The 18,136-nt window shown below is 36.2% G+C and overlaps 2 protein-coding genes across 5 annotated transcripts; one reads left to right on the top strand and one right to left on the bottom strand.

Moving 5' to 3' along the window:
- The first annotated feature begins 952 nt into the window (after positions 1-952).
- On the top strand, positions 953-9,468 carry si:dkey-229e3.2. Of its 3 annotated transcripts, XM_046855035.1 has the most exons (7): positions 953-1,003; positions 3,935-4,497; positions 6,242-6,310; positions 7,595-7,743; positions 8,310-8,433; positions 8,678-8,746; positions 9,061-9,468. In XM_046855035.1, exons 2-7 carry the CDS (start codon positions 4,273-4,275, stop codon positions 9,178-9,180), a joined length of 756 nt encoding a protein of 251 aa, XP_046710991.1. In that variant the 5' UTR covers positions 953-1,003; positions 3,935-4,272; the 3' UTR covers positions 9,181-9,468. The 3 variants fall into 3 exon arrangements, 2 of the variants coding, with proteins under 2 accessions (XP_046710991.1, XP_046710992.1); XR_006926604.1 differs by lacking the exon at positions 953-1,003 and having other exon boundaries at positions 1,028-4,497; positions 7,579-7,743; XM_046855036.1 differs by lacking the exon at positions 953-1,003 and having other exon boundaries at positions 1,031-4,497; positions 7,652-7,743.
- Positions 9,469-13,649: 4,181 nt separating this feature from the next.
- On the bottom strand, positions 13,650-17,028 carry gpr132a (G protein-coupled receptor 132a). Of its 2 annotated transcripts, XM_046856697.1 has the most exons (3): positions 17,009-17,028; positions 16,591-16,636; positions 13,650-15,896 (listed from the first exon to the last, which is right to left on the bottom strand). In XM_046856697.1, exon 3 carries the CDS (start codon positions 15,882-15,884, stop codon positions 14,832-14,834), a length of 1,053 nt encoding a protein of 350 aa, XP_046712653.1. In that variant the 5' UTR covers positions 15,885-15,896; positions 16,591-16,636; positions 17,009-17,028; the 3' UTR covers positions 13,650-14,831. The 2 variants fall into 2 exon arrangements, with proteins under 2 accessions (XP_046712653.1, XP_046712652.1); XM_046856696.1 differs by lacking the exon at positions 17,009-17,028 and having other exon boundaries at positions 13,650-15,937; positions 16,591-16,630.
- Positions 17,029-18,136: the final 1,108 nt, after the last annotated feature.

Raw genomic sequence — 18,136 nt, forward strand, 5'->3', positions numbered from 1 at the left:
AATTTTCCTTAGTCAAACACCACGGTCCCCAACACTGCCTGTTTCTTTGTGCTGCCTTAAAATAGCTTGAACAGCACATCTTGAAAGTCCAATCTGCTTTGAAATCTTTGCCTGGGAGAGAACTTGCTGATGCAGTATAACTACCTTGTGTCTTGTCAGTCTTGCATGGTGTATGTCCTGTGACATGAAACTGTTTACCACACAGTTTTAAGCATCCTACACAAATGTTTGTTTTAGTTAATGGTTGTGTTTTAACCCACATATGAAATCGCTCATTAGCACGTGCTTGGAATAACTGGTTAATTATCCACCTGATTCTAAACCTACAAAATCCCTGACTTCTCGAATGTGTATGTCTTCTATATAAGAATTTCATTGTGCAAGATATCTAAACAGAAAAAGTTTTCAACTATGATTTTGCTTAACAGGTCTATAAATATGAGGTAACACATGGTCCATAAGACCAAGGAATATAGCTGTGATCTCTGACAAAAGCACTGTATACCAATACAGTATACCTAGGACTCCTACTCGCAATGTCTTCATACTGAACATGCAGTTGGTCTGTAGTGATTTTACAACATATGCCATTGTGGTACAGTGAATCGTCCTGTGCTTAGGTTACTGTCTGTGTAGACATGTTCTTCACATTGATTCTGAAGAGTGGCTGTGGAGACTTGTTCCATTCAACCATAAGAACAATGTTCATTGGGGCTGAGGCCAGGGTTCTTTTCAATCTTGGTAAAGCATATCTTCATTGCATTGCAGGACAATGCTATAGCATACAAAGACATCCTATTCAATTGTGAGCTTATGTAATGTATTTCAAAAATGTCATTGAAGCTAAAGAGGGGGCTATTTACATACCTGTGCTAGGTGTGCAAAGGAGAGAGATTTAAGCTCACTGTTTGCTCCTCCTGTTTTTGCGTCAGAGTTTCAGCTGTGCGGAAGCATTTACTCAGACCATTGCAAACCTGTGATAAGTCTCACCGGCAACAAAAAAGTATGTACATTCTGCTTTTTTATGTATTCAGAAATGTAACAGTATCACAATTGTATCTGATGTTGGTTTTATTAGTAATATTACCTGTTGTTTTGCTCCTGTGGATTAGACTGGTTTAGGAACTACTACATGACTTCCTTTGAAAATTATAAGCTATGAATGAAAGCTCACCTTACTACAAGAGAAACCTGATGCTCAGGTTTTGATCTAATCTTTTTATTTGCTGTTATTATTTTACATTTTTTTAAGTTGATTTATTAAACAACAAGGAAACAGCCCTAAAAACAGAACACAAACTGAATGAGAAATATTAGTGAGAGGCGTGTTTGCCCTTGTGTCTGCTTCCACATTTTTCTTTAACAATATCACTGAGCCGAGGTCATTTTCAATGAAAAGCTTTAACCAGAAAAGGCACAACTGTACTGGCTAGACAAAAATGCATTCAAAAATGTCCATTCCCCAAACCCTGAGTATTTCCCACACAAGTATTTATTCTTAGTTGCTCGTGTTTAGGTTGTTATTTATACAGCTGGCACCTACTGTGTGTTATATACAGATATTTTTTTGGCTGCTATCACATTTAATATAGGTATAAATAAAATAAACACAATGAATGATGTCAGTTTATATATTCATGTCAAATACAGTTTTTCTCAACTGCTTTCAGTCATTTCTCAGATCAGAATTGAAGTTTGCTGATCTCCAAGTGCATTTCTCAAAACAACACGTACAAACTGCACAACATAGTGGATAACCAGAAAATACGCGTCACCTGCTCAAAATGCTTTGTCTATCATGCAAAAGCGTGTTTTTTCATCAATCATTGTGTCAGAGGCAGCAGAATCCCATGTCATTTTTTCAACGATGTGAACGTGACAGGCAAAATTATTAGTCATGTTGTCAGTAGAACATCATACTCAGTTTTAGTTATTTAAATTATACTCAAGTCAGGTTTTGATGACTAGAAACTACTAAATTACCGTACTGGTGTGTGTCATAATTTACAGTGTCCCTCTGGTAAAAAAAAAAGAAGTTACTTTTGCAAACCATTGTGCATCAACCAGGTGTTACAGTAATTTACATGGTATGAATAGATAATTTTTCTGATTGATTCCATCTAACCTCAGTTAACCAATCAACATCGACCCACGTAACAGTATATGGAAGAATCGAAACAAAAGATCACACTGTATTCACATTTTTACTGTACTGTCAATAGTGGTACTTACATACAGAAAACAAAGAAAACTACACATAGGCTATTTACCAACAAATGAAAACCTGAAAAAGACAAAGTGGGAAAAACTATACATGTACAGAAGGTAAAGGTGAAATTATATGGCAGTTTTCCTATGCGTCATGTCGGCCCTCTCTGTTGGGCCACAGATTCTCATCCACATCACAACATATATTTTCCCTTGCTTTGCATGGTGGAAAGAATCTTCTTGAGTGCCTAATCCAGCCTCTGCATGCATCTGCTGAGATGTCCTCACATGCTCAATCCATGGCAGCCAGCAGTGTCATCCGTATATGTGGCTGATGATCATAAACCTTCCACCTCCAAGCGTAGAAAAACTCTTCAATTGGGTTCAGGAACGTGGAGTAGGTTGGAAGGAATTCAATCAGCATCCTGCGGTGGTGGACAAACCACTGCCTGATGTTGTCAGAGTGATGGAAACTGACATTGTCACAAATTACTACATACTTTGGTAGATCATCTCGATTGAGTTCCCTCTCATCTTCAGGAATGACATTTCTATAGAGATTGTCTAAGAATGTAAGGAGATGCTGTGTGTTGTACGGTCCCATAATAGGAATATGAGCTAGCACACCTTGGTCTGAAATAGTAGCACACATAGTGATGTTTCCTCCACGTTGGCCTGGGACATCAACAGTAGCTCTCTGTCTGATTAGATTTCTACCACACCTTCTGCCTTTGGCCAGGTTGAAGCCAGCCTCATCCAAGTATATGAAGTTGTGAGTAAAGTAAGTCTACAGTATTACTTTACTATACAGTACATTACATACCTGTTCTCTCTACGAAATGTTTGAATTATTGATGACACAGTTGTTCTTCCAACATTTGGCTGCACCCTTCGACCAGCCTCTTCCATTGTAAGGCCATGATTGATAACGTGATCCACCAGTGTGGCCCTGATTTCATCTGGAATTGCTGTGTATCTTTGGCATCTTATACCTCTTCCTCTTCTATGTCTCTGTACTCTTCCACCACGCAGTCTTAATCCTCTTCTTCTTCTTTCAGCTTCCATTATCAGAAAGGGGAACACTTGTGTTGTGCACTGTATATATATATATATGTGACCCTGCCAAATCAGTCTTCATAAGTTGCACCTCTAAGCTATTTCACAGAACTGGTTGATCATTGGTTAGTCTAGAGTTGCACATGTTTCTCTTTGTTAACGAAGGTGAAGACTCACCTGAGAGCAATTTGTCAATTCTGGACATATTTCTTAGCAAACATGTACTCACAATTTGTAGAAATCTGTACAGACATACAATTCTGAGAACAAGTTCACTCATTTTGATAGTACCTTCCAACCTGAGAAAAAGTCTAATTGGTTTGGTGGTTGTGACATTTCAGCTAAGAACCAGGACAAGTTATTTTGCACAGCAGGACAAAAGCAACAAGAATTGTCAAAAGCAGCTGACAGATGTACAGAACCATTTGCATGTTGTCCAAAAGCAATTGCAAATTGATGAAAACAACAAGACATTGCTGATATGATGTGAAGAACTGACAACAGGTTCTGACGGTGGGACGAGTAGTTTTGAGATGCAGTTCTGTTGTGAGAAATGACTGAAAGCAGTTGAGAAAAACTATTATATTATTAAGCTGCATGATCTCCAACATGTCCTCTCTCTGTCTTTTTCTGTCTTCAATTCCTGGAAATTCGACCTTACTGTAAAAAGAGGCAATGCAGGAACTCATACAGCCAAAGGAAGCAAGTGTTTGGCTTCATGTGCTCAGATGAAACACAATGGCAACTTCCTGTTTTCTTTCTATTTAAAAGAGCTTCTCACAATACATGACACAGAAGTTGAGATACAGAAGAATCTTTAAACCTGCAGAATAAGGAGCTTTGACTGCAAACAGTAAGCCTGTGTTTATATGTTTGCTGGGAGATTAGAAGGACTATGCAGGAGGACATATTATAACATCAGCTTTTACTACCACCAAAGACCTGAGTGGACTATTTAGGCTGTGCGTTAGATTTATATTGTACAGATTGGATGAAAGTGGTGTATCTATGAAGTACGGGCGTGCAGCGATGGAGAACTTCAGTGAAGATGGCTTTGAAAGTTGTGAACAGTTTGCGGATTGGTCCACCTGTAGCTCTGAGCACTGGGATGAGAATCACAGGGATGGCACTGGATTTGGGGACTGGACAAGTTTTAAAGATGCTTTCAGTGAAGAAAGTGATTCTGCAAATGTATCATCTCAGAAAGGACAAACTTGTATCCATGCAGACAAGGTAATTAGTTTTTACTTCTTTTAGCTAGTATTTAATGCTCTATAGCAGGGGTCACCAACCTTTTTGAAACTGAGAGCTACATCTTGGGTACCGATTAATGTGAAGGGCTACCAGTTTGATGCATACATCTGAAGTAACACATTTGCTCAATTTACCTTTAATTTTATGTTATTATTGATAATTAATGATATTCATCTATGTGAAGACACTGATCATGTTAATGATTTCTCACAATAATTATCAACAATGATTTAACAATGTAGGAAACAGATAAATATCAATATGCAAATCTTTATTTCTTTAAAACTCTGCAAGTATTTACATTTTTAAACGATCACTTCTACAACATTTTCACTAGCTATTAACAATTTTTAACAAATCGCGCACTACGTTGCATCATGTTTGTACAGATTATCAATTACGTAGCATATGTCAACTTGGAGAACAGCTAGCTTTAATCTAATATGAAACATTTCTTTAAGTTTTTTTTTAATATTGTCATTTTCAAATTCACACCAATGCAAGTGTGATTTAAAAAAAGAATAGCAACAAAAAAAATTAGATGCAGCTCACTGGTAAGTGGCGCTATGGTGAGTTGTTTTTAGAAAAGGCCCCTGGGCAACTCATGTGGTCACCATGTTGGTGACCCCTGCTCTAGACCCTAGCAGGTCTGCAGTGCATTCAGAAAGTATTCAGACCCTCTTTACTTATTACATATGTGTGTGTTACAATCTAATTACTCATTAATCTACACTTAGTACCCCATAATGACATGATAAATTGAAAAAAAAAAAAAAAATAAGTAATAAGACCCTTTACTTAGTTCTTAGCTGAAGCACCTTTGGCAGCAATTACAGCCTAAATCTTTTTAGGCGTGATGCAACAAGGTGAACCTTCATCCAGACTAAGGTCCTGGGTGCTGTGGAACAGGTTTCTATTGAGTATATCTCTGTACTTGCTCCATTCAGCTTTCCCTCCCTGAGAGTCCTTAAAGTGCCTGTTGGCAAACACCAAGCAGGGGTTTTGCACCAAGGAGAGGCTCCAGTCTAGCCATTCTGCCATAAAGCCCAGATCTCTAAAGTGCTGCAGTGATGGTTGTCTTTATGAAATTTTGCCCCATCTCCACACAGGATATCCAGAACTCAGTCAGAGTGAACTTTGGTTTCTTGGTCACCTCTCTTACTAACACCCTTCTCCCTCAGTTGCTGGTTGTGCCACACTTCCTCCATTTGCGATTTATGGAGGCCACTGTGCTTTTTGGCATCTTCAGTGTAGCAGCAGTCTCTGAGCTCTGCAGGCAGTTCATTTGACCTCATAGCTTGCTTTTTGCTGTAATTTGTATTGTCAGCTGTGAGGCCCTCTATAGAAAGGTGTGTGCCTTTATAATCATGTCTAATCAATACACCTTTCCATGGGTAGATTCTAGACAAGGAGTAGAAACATCTCAGCAATGATCACAAGAAATGGAAAGCACCTGAGCTGATCCTCAAATGTTATTGCAAAGGGTCTTAACGTGATTTCCATTTTCCAATACAAAAAATTATTACAGACCTTTCCAGAATTCTGTTACTTGTCATTATGGCATTGTGGGACACTAGGTGTAGATTAATGAGAAAAAAAAAAAAAAGATTATAATATCAGGCTGCAACATAACAAAATTAAGAAAAAAAATGAAGAGGATCTGAACACTTTCTAAATCAACTGTGAACAGTGAAATAAGAAACATACTTCATTACATTTGCAGAACATAGAATTACCTCATCCCAGACTCAAGAAGCTTGAAATTCCCTCTGCTGCTCTCATCCAAACTAAGGTATGGTGTCAAAAGAAATTTTCTTTAGTGAATTTATTATGATGAATGAATGAAAGATTTTGATATACAAACCCGGTTCCAAAAAAGTTGGGACACTGTACAAATTGAATAAAAAGAATGCAATAACAAATCTTATAAACTTATATTTTATTCACAATAGAATATAGATAAAATATAAAATGTTGAAAGTGAGACATTTTGAAATGTCATGCTAAATATTGGTTACCGTATTTTTCGGGCTATAAGCCGCTACTTTTTTCCCACGTTTTGAACCCCGCTGCATATTTATGAATTTTTCCTGGGTTTTTCCCGGTTTCACAAACTTCAAGCCAAAAAACTGAGCAACATAACATTAGACCAATGAAATTTCCAAAAGGAAACGAAAAAACGCACCTCACCTGTGTTCTGAGCTGCATGGCATCGGGAGAAAAAACATTTTTTGAAACGCACGACGATGCCAAAAGAAAAACTCCCGAGAGAAATAGTTGTGAAAGGAAGGAGGAAGACAGCGAACAATGACTTTCTTGGTAGGCTACTGTTTAGATACAAGCCGTGACGCATTGAGTCTGGGTCAAGGGAGAGCTCGCTAACTCCAGTTGCAACAGAAATCATACAAGCACAGACAGGTTTCCAAAACTCATGCTTTTTTCTCATTGATTTTTCTTGGCAACAGCGTTACGGGTTAGTCAAAGAAACTTGAGCATCAGAAAATAATAAGGACATATTCCTTGGTCTTGCACACATGCAGTAATACCGGAAAAAATGCGGCGGCAGGCTATTCCCAAAATGCCGCTCTTCTCTTAAAGGAGCCACAACATATTTCACCCGTTACACTGTGTAACAGACACTGTCTTTCGTTAAAGCCTGTGTAAAGTTCATTAGTTTCAGTGTAGACACCTGCGGCTTACAGACAGGTGCGGCTTATTTATGTTTAAAATAAAAATCTTTGTCAAATTCAGTGGGTGCGGCTTATATATGGGTGCGCTTTATAGTTCGGAAATTACGGTAATTTTGGATTTCATGAGAGCTACACATCATTGCATTCTGTTTTTATTTATAATTTATACAGTGACTTTTTTGGAATTGGGTTTGTAGTTGCATGTCACATATAATAGTTAAAGTTCCTTTCATGCATACAACAAATTTGACAAACAGGATTTTTGTAGATATTTGCAGTTTTGAAAGGATTTTTTTGATATCTGAAAATTAAACTCATGTAAAGTGATGTAAAGCAAGATGCACTGAAAATGTTTTTAAAAACTACATAGTTGTGTGTTTGTGTAGATAGTGAGAGGTGATGTACCCTGGACTGTAATTCATGATTGCTTTCATGTTGATGAGATGGTGAGAGATACAGGAATGAACATTCTTCCGCTGTCACAGCTACTGCACAATTCCTCACACACACCTCCTATGGAAGCAGTACAATTACAGTAAGGCATGATTTATTTAGGTCCTTGACTTGAACCAGTTCTTGCCTATTTTCTAATCTATATTATATATTCCAACCCTTTAATAAATGATATGAAGTATGATCATTCTATGAGATTAGTGAGTGTGAAGAGAAATATTTAAAGAAATATTTAAGTAACTTTATTTTTAAGAGTGTAATGAAATATGTGTTGTGACTAAACAAAAACGAAATACTGGAAACAGTAGAAACACCTAGTACAAAGTTAAATCAGAATCCTGACCTTTTTAATTGACAGACCACATAACTTTCTGCTAGTATTCACTGTCCAATTTTTGTGTGGTTTTGCCTTTTACTGAGTTTGTTGTATAAAAACAAAAGGAACATTTATGTGTCTTAAAAACCATAAAAGGCTAAGTGTTTTGAAATCTTTGACAGGAACTGTACGATAAGATAAGATAAGATAAGGAAAAATTATATTATTTTCCACCACAAATTTATTCCTCCAGATTTGAGTCAGTGATTATTAACAAAACAAAAATGTATATGCATTGGTAATATGTGTGTTCTGCTTCTATCTCTGTACAGAAAGGGTGCCAACTTCTACCACCAGTTGTTGAAGCCTAACAGCATCATGGGTTCTAAACTCAATTTGCATTCCCACAAGCAGCTCACAGACACACTACAGCTCAAACAATCTAACACTTTACAGGTAAGCAAAGAGAAAGTACAGAAAGTTTAATACTGTTAGATAGTTGTGACAATAATAGAAGAAAAAGGTGGAGGAGGAGGAGGATCCAAGAAGGTTTGGACTATTGTGAAAAGCTTGGCAACTTAGTGAAACCAGAAAACCAGAAATAATTATGACACAAAAATACATTTTCTGAGTTATTTGAGTGCATTAGGGGTAAAGTGGATTAAGTGAAGTAAACGGTTATTGCTCATTACATTTGCAGAACACAGAATTGCCTCACCTTGGGTCCGAGAAGCCTAAAAGTCCATCTGCTGATCTTATCCAAACTAAGGTTGGTTTGTGTTTTTTTGGAGAGAAGGTTATGAGTCTTTATATTGGCACATAGGTGCAAAACACATAACAAACTAAAAATGCAACATGGAAAAAAAAATTACAATCAAACAAAAAGTAAAATGAGCAAAATTGGGAAACACAACAGTAAAACCAAAACACATTTTTTTTGCAGTTGCCATTTTAAAATTGGATGTTGTTTTTCTGGTTTGTTAATCTTCATTTTAAGTCCACTGTAGCTCCTGCTGAAAGTCTGAATCTGTAACTTATTTGCAACTTGTTCAGTAAATTCCTGTCCTGTATGTATGTGTGTAGCTAACGGCACCCACACGCTGTCAGAATTCACATGGATTCTTCTACCAGATCTCACACCAGTGGCTCAGTCAGTACAGTTTGAGATTCAAGAATCATCATGACAAAAAAGACCTGCTTTAATGACACACTGCCTACTACAGAAAAACACTAATACATGTATTCACTAGCATGAATGCATTCCATATTTTGTTAAAAAAATTTTAAACACATTGCATGGGACTAATTCAGCGCTTAATTTATGAACATGTGAACAACATGTGAACTACTGTGGACCAAGCTCGCACAATGTTCTGTAAAAAATTATGCCAAATGAAAGAAGGAAGTTTTCACTGTCAGTGGCCATGAGAAAGTTAGCTTTTGTGGCTAAGTTATTTGTCACTTCTTCTTCTTCTTTTTTTTTTTTTTTTTAATGAACAGTTTCTTCTTCTTTTACTCATAAACACCAACGTTTAGAACATGCAGTTTGTATCAGCATCTCACCACAGCTTTTTGACTAATATACAATGTTATATGATTTTCAATTCAATTTTATTTCTACAGAGTTTTCAATGTATATTGTCACAAAGCAGCTTTACAGAAATCAGTAGATTATATATTTTAACCTAATATTTTAACCTAACCTAAACATATACAGTGCACCCGGAAAGTATTCACATCACATTTTCCACATTTTCCACATTTTGTTATGTTACAGCCTTCATACAATCCTGTCTCGGAAGTCTACAGACAAGTCCTTGGTCTTCATGGCTTGGTTTGTGCTCTGACATGCACTGTTAACTGTGGGCCTTATATAGACAGGTGTGTGCCTTCCCAAATCATGTCCATTTAAGTAATTTTTTCCAAAGGTGGACTCCAATTAAGTTTTAGAAACATCTCAAGGAGGATCAGTGGAAACAGGATGCACCTGAGCTCAATTTTGAGTGTCATGGCAAAGGCTGTGAATATTTACATACGTGAATGTTTATTACTATTATTATTTTTTATTATTTTTTTAATATAAATTTGCAAAGATTTCAAACAAACTTCTTTCATGTTGTCATTATGGGGTATTGTTTGTAGAATTTTGAGGAAAATATTGAATTGAATCTATTTTGGAATAAAGCTGTAACATAACAAAATGTAGAAAAAGTGAAGTGCTGTGAATACTTTCCTTATGCACTGTATTATTTAACCTATGAGCAAATTTTTTATAACTCTAACCCTAGATAAACTCTCTGAGAGGGGACACTGTTGAGGTTATTAACTGTTCACTAATAAAGACTTAAATGCAAAAATTATAATTATGGATTCGCATAAGTAAATATAATATGCTATATAAATAGTTGTCAGACATGTTCATTTACATGTAAAAGCATGTAAAGAAAAAAAATTAAAGCTATACGTGCTTGATAATCAGTAGCCTTCTAGTTGACACCACATTAATAGTAAAAGATCTTTTTATGGTGGCTCATTAATTTATATCAATCTTTCAAAAACGTATAATGTTCATAAAGTCAACTCTGTGTTTAGTTCATTTGCTTGTCTTACCAGTCTTGCCCTATTGTAGTAGTTTTTGTTAAGGTATTGTTACATCTATTGTTACATTGCTACAAAAATGGGACTTTTGAAAGCTGTATTCGAAACCTCTACACCAGGGATGTCCGATCTTTTCCAGAAAGGGACACTGTGGGTGAAGGTTTTCATTCTAACTAAGCAAGTCCAAAACAAATGTTACCTAATGATCTTCATTTTCAATCAATGAAAACCTGCACCCACACTGGCCCTTTCTGAAAAAGATCTGACACCCCTGCTCTACAGGCAAGATTAGCTTTGCCACTTAGGGCCAGGAGCAGCACAAAAACAATTAATACTATTTTATTAGGTTCTTAATTTAGATTGTACGGAGTTACCACTCTCTCCTACAATCTTCTCCATTTTTTTTTTAGATTTGTAGTTTTCATTTAGTTTTTAATTTTATATCATATTAATCAAGTGCTGAGAATGTGCCTGTGAACTAATAAAAAACAAAGATTTTGCAAAGATTGGAAGAGGTGAAAGATTATGAAGTGAATATTGTCTGTACAAGAAGAATGTGTGTGAACTACTTGTATGTAACTACTTATGAAAAGGCTACAAAAGATTAATGTCCTTCTTGCAGTTCCTGATTGGATGGGGTTGGGGGGTTGCAGGGATGGTTTCTGGTCTTTTGTGTTTTTCTGATGTAGAAATTTTGCTAAATCTTGGTGACCTTGATTACTTTTTACCTTAAAAACACTGCACATATGTATGTCTACAATCGCTCAAAACAAGCTGCTAGACTGTATGTCTTTCTAAAATTTCTCTTCCTACAATCATTTTGGCAAACGTCAAGTCAAGAAGGTTTTATTGTCATTTCAACCATATATAGCTGATGCAGTACACAGTAAGATGAAACAATGTTTCTCCAGAACTTTGATGCTACATAAAACAACATAAGACAACAATCACAGAAACAGAAAAACAAAGGGCCAAAAACTAGTAAGTGTCCTCGCCACATGAAGTGCATTAATGCAACCTGGTGCAAACAGTGCAAAGACAACACAAGACAGTGCAAGACAACACAAGACAGTGCAAGACAAATACACAAAACACAAAATAGCTCCACCAGTAAACCTGTCGTAATGAGATGAAGTGAACAGTAGCAAAAATGTAAAAAGAATATTGTGCAAAAGAGCAAAGAGCAGCAATCCAGGAAGATGTGCAAAACAGCATGTAAACAATTTATAGTAATGAGGTGATGTAGTGTGAGTGGTGCTGAATCACGGCTGTGCGAAGTGAGTACGAGTGTGTGTTGAGTCCGGGTTGTACAGATCAGTCACACAGTTTTGTGTGTGTGGGTGTGTGTGAGAGTTCAGTTTAGTTCAGTTCTTTGTTGAGAAGCCTGATGGATTGAGGGAAGAACGTGCCGTTTTTATGGGGGGGGAATTAAAACTTTAAGCCATGGTGAAGTTCCAGCATGATTACAGGAACGTTTGCGTGATGGCAATCACAGAGACTTGGCTCGAGCCTACAACTGAATGATTTTCAGAGTGCCGGTGCGCATGGACAGGTAAGTGAGGGGTATGTATGTATATTAGAGAGAACTGGTGCAAATTAGTGTTGATTAAAGAGTATTTGCCTCGGGAGTTTCCTCAGTTGTTTGTCACAGTAGTTTACATTAATCTCAGAGCAAATGAGGATAATGCCGCAAGAGAGATTGAACAAGTGGTTCACAAATTGCAATCGGAATCTCCTGAAGCACACAGTTTTATTCTTGGAGATTTTAATAAATGCACATTTGAAAAATCATTGGGTCACTTCAACCAGTATGTAACCTGCCCAACACATAATTGTAAAATTTTGGATCTGTGTTATGGATCGGTTAAAGCAATTGGAATAACGCAAAACAGCATCAATTCCTCTAGGTACACCTGCACACATTTTTTTACGATCAGGGCTCTGTGGGGGCCAAACATTTAAGCCCTTTGGCAAACAATTTGCCTTCTACAAAAGGCAAAAATTTTAGATTTTGACTAGTCAGTCCAGAGAACCTGCTGACATTTTTCTGCACCCCATTTACTGCATTTTCGTGCATAGTTGAGTCGATTAGCCTTGTTTTTCTATGTCAAAGGTTTGGCTTTTTAGCCACAATTCTTCCATAAAAACCCTTTCTGGCCAGCCTTCTTCCTGCCCATTTCTTTGTGATTGTGCATTTCTTTGTGCTGTGAAATGACGAGTCAAAATCAAGGGCACAATTCTTTTATGTGGTGAGAATCTTTTCTTAGGTAATTTCCTAATGGTTGGTATTTATACTTTTGTTGTGCATGTAATCAGCAAAAGAACCCCATTACAGTGGCAACAGCTGCACTGTCTGAAGATATGATAACCTCAAGATATATCAAACAGCAAAGACTTCAATCAGAGAAACCAGCACCGGATGTCTTTGGCATATTCAAAACATTTTGTCGCAAAGTTATGTAAAAGCTATGTTAATAATCATCTGATTCATGTAGTAATTGATTTATTACTTAAAATAATAATGGTTTATTAAATGTTTTGCAAATGTAATCACTTTTTATGTATACTTTAAAATTCTTTATTTATATATATAAAATATGATGTGATGTATTATAAGGTTAAAAGCAAAAGTTAATAGGTATCAAATTCTATCCAGCATTGCAATAGGTTTACTGAGCTCAGTGCTGAACTCAATACGGAAATTCTGAAGTGGCTCAACTTTTAAATTTTGTAATATTAGCTAGTTTCTGAGAACTTGCAAAACAGGATGCAACTACATTGCTGTGAGTTCAGCAGTCATTGGTTTAGTGTCTTTTTAGATGCTTATTAGAGTTCATTCCCCTTTTTATTAATATTTCATTAGTTATTTTGTTATAGGTTACATAAATCTATATTCTAAAGATGAATTCCTGAGCCCGGCCCAAAATATTCAGTCACTGGGTTTTTATTTTTCACTTGTATACATAAGCCTTTATGTTTCAGTCTATTTTTGGGCTCGTAAAATAATTGAATCTTAAAAAAGTACTACACACACACACACACACACACACACACACACACACACACACACTGTCCACTGTATGCATATGTAGAGTTGTTTATTTCAAACATCACAAAAGGTGATCTCTGTGACTATGACATGGATGTTGGTGCCAGACAAACTAGTTTAAGTATTTCAGAAAATTATGAAAAGATTTCAAAGCAGTCTGTAGTGCTTACACAGAGTGAGTCATGTATACAGGAAGTCTACAATAACTCAGATAAACACTTTCTCCAACCATGCTAAAAATAAAACATGTCAGGAGATACTTAGGAGATACTCCTAGTCAGGTCACACTACTGTCATCAAAGAACAAGGGACTGAAGCTACAGTGGACCACTGGATAATTTAAACTGAATAGTTAAAGACTGAAAATACTTTTGCTAGTTTTTAACTGCTCTTTTTTTTAAGTGTTCATTTTGCCTGTGCAATCTTATTTGATTTTGAGAAATATACCTATCCTTGTTGGTGAAATATTGTAGTAGGCTTCATTCTGCACTTATTTATTTACTTAAATTAAATAATTTTCTGAAATACCTGTAAGTGTAAAAGTATTATTTTGCAACATGACTTGAACATAAGTATAAAACATAATGGCCATAATTGTTGAAATGAAAGACCCAAGAAATGTCTATTGTTAAACTAAATAAAAAAAAAAGAAGTGCAGGTATCTGTATCTGCAGGGTTGTAAAAAAAAATTCATTGATCATCTATACAACACATTGCAGATACAAAGGCAGGGCTTGTTTCATACAGTGGAATTTTGAAACTCAATTTTATGATTCAATTCTTACATATGCAAGGCAAATTCATTCTAGAAAAAAAGTTTGTTTCCTTTAGTACATTAAAGCATTTCCTGTTAAAAAAAACAATGTCTGTTTTTTTATGCGAGGTGTAGCAGCTAGGCAGTGGAATGTACAGAATTGTGGGGCAAACTGTTTATCTGACATTAATAAGGGTATTCAAATGCTTACAGTATGTTAAAATGGAACACCAAAACTTGTTGAATGTTCAAACAATACTTCCTAAATTGTCACGGTCAAAGGCAGGCAAGAAAAACATTTATCTTTTTCACTCTGATTTCCTATTGGGTCCCCAGATAATGCATAAAAAGGGTCTTTCCAAACATATACAAATCACAAAATGTACATAGCTTATGCATGTGTCATCAGAGTTTGATCAAATAAACATAATTCACATGGTTTAATTTTACATGTCATTTGTCCACTAAAACCTCGTGTGTCCCTCCACTTGACCTCAGCCAGGTAAAATTTTTCTGTTCATCTTCTCGTGATGACAGAAATGGTCCTGTCTCTTGTCTAGAAAGAAAGCAAGTGCACGTGCTTCTGCAGATCTCCTTGCGCATGTTGTCACTGGCCAGCACATACAGAATTGGGTTCATAGCACTATTAAGAGTGGACAGTCCCAGAGAGATAGTGTAAGATGAGTACATTGTTGTGACAAAGGTACAGGATCTTGCTGAGAAATGGTAACTGACAGCCCGTAGCAAAAGAATAATGTGATAGGGTGCAAAGCAGATCAGGTAGAGCACAATTACTGCCAGAACGAGGTAACGGACTTTTGTCTTCTGCTCTAAACTCAGACCTTCACTGGCCTGGACAATAGACAGAATGGCTCGATTGGTGAACAGCAGAATGCACAGTGGAATCAAGAACCCAATAACAAAGCGTACATAGTTGAAGGCAGTAACGGTGGCTGTACTCTGGCCAGGCTCAAAGCACAGTCCCTTCTTATCTGTGTCACCCTCTGGCATGATGAACACCGGCATGTGTCCCAGTCCCACCAAAACTACGATCACAGAGGTGACTAGCACAGCCCATTTGATCTGCCGTAGATCTCGAGATTTCAAAGAATACACAACAGCAATGTAGCGGTCCACAGACACACAGCACAAAAGGAAAATGCTGATATACATGTTGTTAAAAAAGATATATCCTGTCATTTTACAAGCCAGAGAGCTAAATTGCCAGATATGACCTTTGTGTATATAAATGGCCCATGAGGGTAACGTGCCTAAATACATCAGATCACACACAGACAGACTCAGCAGATAAATTCCCAAAACGTTCTTGTTTTGCACCTCAAGGTAAGTGAGATAGATGGTGACGAGGTTAGCAGGTACTCCCACAATGAGAACAATGCCATACAAAATCAAAAGTGGAATTCTGTCGTTTTCATAGGGAAGGCTGCAGTTGACATTACTCAGTGATGAATTCAATTCATTGAAAGATTGAATATTTGCTCCCATGGTCACTAAACACTGAAACATTGGCAAAGAGAGACAGAGACTGAATCAGTAATCTGTAAAATGAAAGATACAGTTCCATTAAAAAAAATTAAATGTATTGCCTTCTTCTGTCACATGCTTTAAACAGATATGTTTATTTTTTTAGCATGATCTCTTCCATTTAAGTGGCTTTTGGTTTGTTGGCTATTTGTTTGCTACCAGTAAAAATATTTCTGTGCAAAATTGGTTTAATAACATTGTAGCATTGCTAATACAGACCAGTACAATGTAATAGTCAACAGTACAGTACAGTACAGTACAGTACAGTAATAGTCAACGATTGTAGCTTAATTTACTTCTGTAAAGATTTAGCCTTAATATCACATCCTAATCCTAGTATAAGTGTTTCAAGATAAAACCAGAAAATAAAAGTTTCAAGTTCTCTAAAACACTTTGTACGAATGAATGCAGGTCAAAAGCTGAATGGTTGTGATAACCTTTATATTCAATTAAATCAAAACCAAATACATAATATATTAATCAGCTTCAATTTTGTGAATAAGCCTACAAATGTAATTAATGTAAAAAAAATTTTTAAATAGTTTAAATAGTTTTTGAACTATTTAAAAACAAACATTACCAGTCTGTTAAAGCACATGTATATAGAAGATTATTACATTTTTACAATTATTATTTTAATTATAAGCAAAATCTTTAGAATACTTACATAGAAACGAGCACGTAGAGATGTTCTAAATGATTTGCACGCGGTGCTTTAAACAGGAGTTACACATCCGTTTTTGGGTTGCACATCCCCCACACTAAAAGTCAAAACCACCCACCTTCCTTTGTTCTTAAGTGTAATGATGAATTTTTCACTTACACTGTTATAGAGAACATATATCAACTCAGTGTTACAAGAATAATCTAAAGACTTTAGCTGAACAAAGAAGGCATTTAATAGGATCAGCTGTACTTGGCCATGTAAAGCCCATCTCTTTGATTTTTATTTGACTGAACTTAAAGATAAAGATTTTTTTATTTATGAATATAAATATACTTCAAATATTAAGTATTTAATTATACACAAACACAAGCATCTCTCTTACACTAATTATCTGTCAGTCAAACTCAGTCAAACTTACTTTTTGTTCCTGTTCAGTACAGCTCTGGGCTTCACCTATAACAAGGCCAGTTGTGACATCTTGTCAAATCCCAGTCAAGTATTCTTGCTTAATTATCTGCTATTTACACAGTCAAGCTTAGTTATTGTTCCTGTTCAGTAAATCCATCTATAACCACCACAATTCTATAAAATTGACTGTAGCTCTTAATGTTTTTTTTTCCAACATAAATAATTTATATGCATGTCCAGATTTGTTTAGATTTGCCTTTTTATGGGGCGTTAAATTATAGTAATTTTTAATTAAGATATTGCTTATATTAAAACGGTAATATCTTGTCAATAAGTGCAGAAGGTCAAAACAGCATGCCTGAAATAATAATATTTTTTTTCTTGTTCAATCTTTAGCATTAAGGCCTTAAAATATGTAAATATAATTTTTGTAGCAGGTAAAACTGTAAACAGTAAGGCAAAAATACCTTCAAAAGCACTATCAGTGAAATTAAATTTAATGAATTTCTCTAGCCACATCCAGACCTGATTACTGCCACACCTGTTCACAATCAAAACATCTCTTAAATATGAAGTAGGCCAAAAGATCCTCAAAAGCTAGATATCATGCAGAGATCCAAAGAAATTCAGAAACAAATGAGAAAGAAAGTAATTAAGAACTATCGGTCCGGAAAAGGTTATAAAGCCATTTCTAAAGCTTTGGGACTCCAGCAAACCAGAGAGACATTATTCACAAATGGCAAAAACATGGAACAGCTGAGAACCTTCCCAGGAGTGGCCAACCGACCAAAAATACCCCAAGAGCACAACGACGACTCATCCAAGAGGTCACAAAAGATCCCACAACAACATCCAAAGAACTGCAGGCCTCACTTGCCTCAGTTAAGGTCAATGTGCATGACTCCCCCATGTAAGAAAGAGACAGGGCAAAATGGTCTGCATGGCAGAGTTCCAAGACGAAAAGCACTGCGGAGCAAAAAGGACATAAAGGCTCGTCTCAGTTTTGCCAGAAAACATCTTGATGATCCCCAAGACTTTTGGGAAAATACTCTGTGGACTGACGAGACAAAAGTTAACTTTTGGAAGGTGTGTGTCCCATTAAGTCTGGCATAAAAGTAATGCTGCATTTCAGAATAAA

The sequence above is a fragment of the Silurus meridionalis genome, chromosome 8 (genome assembly GCF_014805685.1).
Source record: "Silurus meridionalis isolate SWU-2019-XX chromosome 8, ASM1480568v1, whole genome shotgun sequence".
NCBI lineage: Eukaryota > Metazoa > Chordata > Actinopteri > Siluriformes > Siluridae > Silurus > Silurus meridionalis.

Bases quoted from the DNA above. Each gene is read 5' to 3' on its own strand.
- gpr132a (XM_046856696.1), bottom strand. From the start codon at position 15,905: ATGTTTCAGTGTTTAGTGACCATGGGAGCAAATATTCAATCTTTCAAT.
- si:dkey-229e3.2 (XM_046855035.1), top strand. From the start codon at position 4,273: ATGAAGTACGGGCGTGCAGCGATGGAGAACTTCAGTGAAGATGGCTTT. The intron at 6,311-7,594 runs GTATGGTGTCAA...GTGTTTGTGTAG, and splicing joins CTGCTCTCATCCAAACTAAG to ATAGTGAGAGGTGATGTACC. The intron at 7,744-8,309 runs GTAAGGCATGAT...ATCTCTGTACAG, and splicing joins ATGGAAGCAGTACAATTACA to AAAGGGTGCCAACTTCTACC.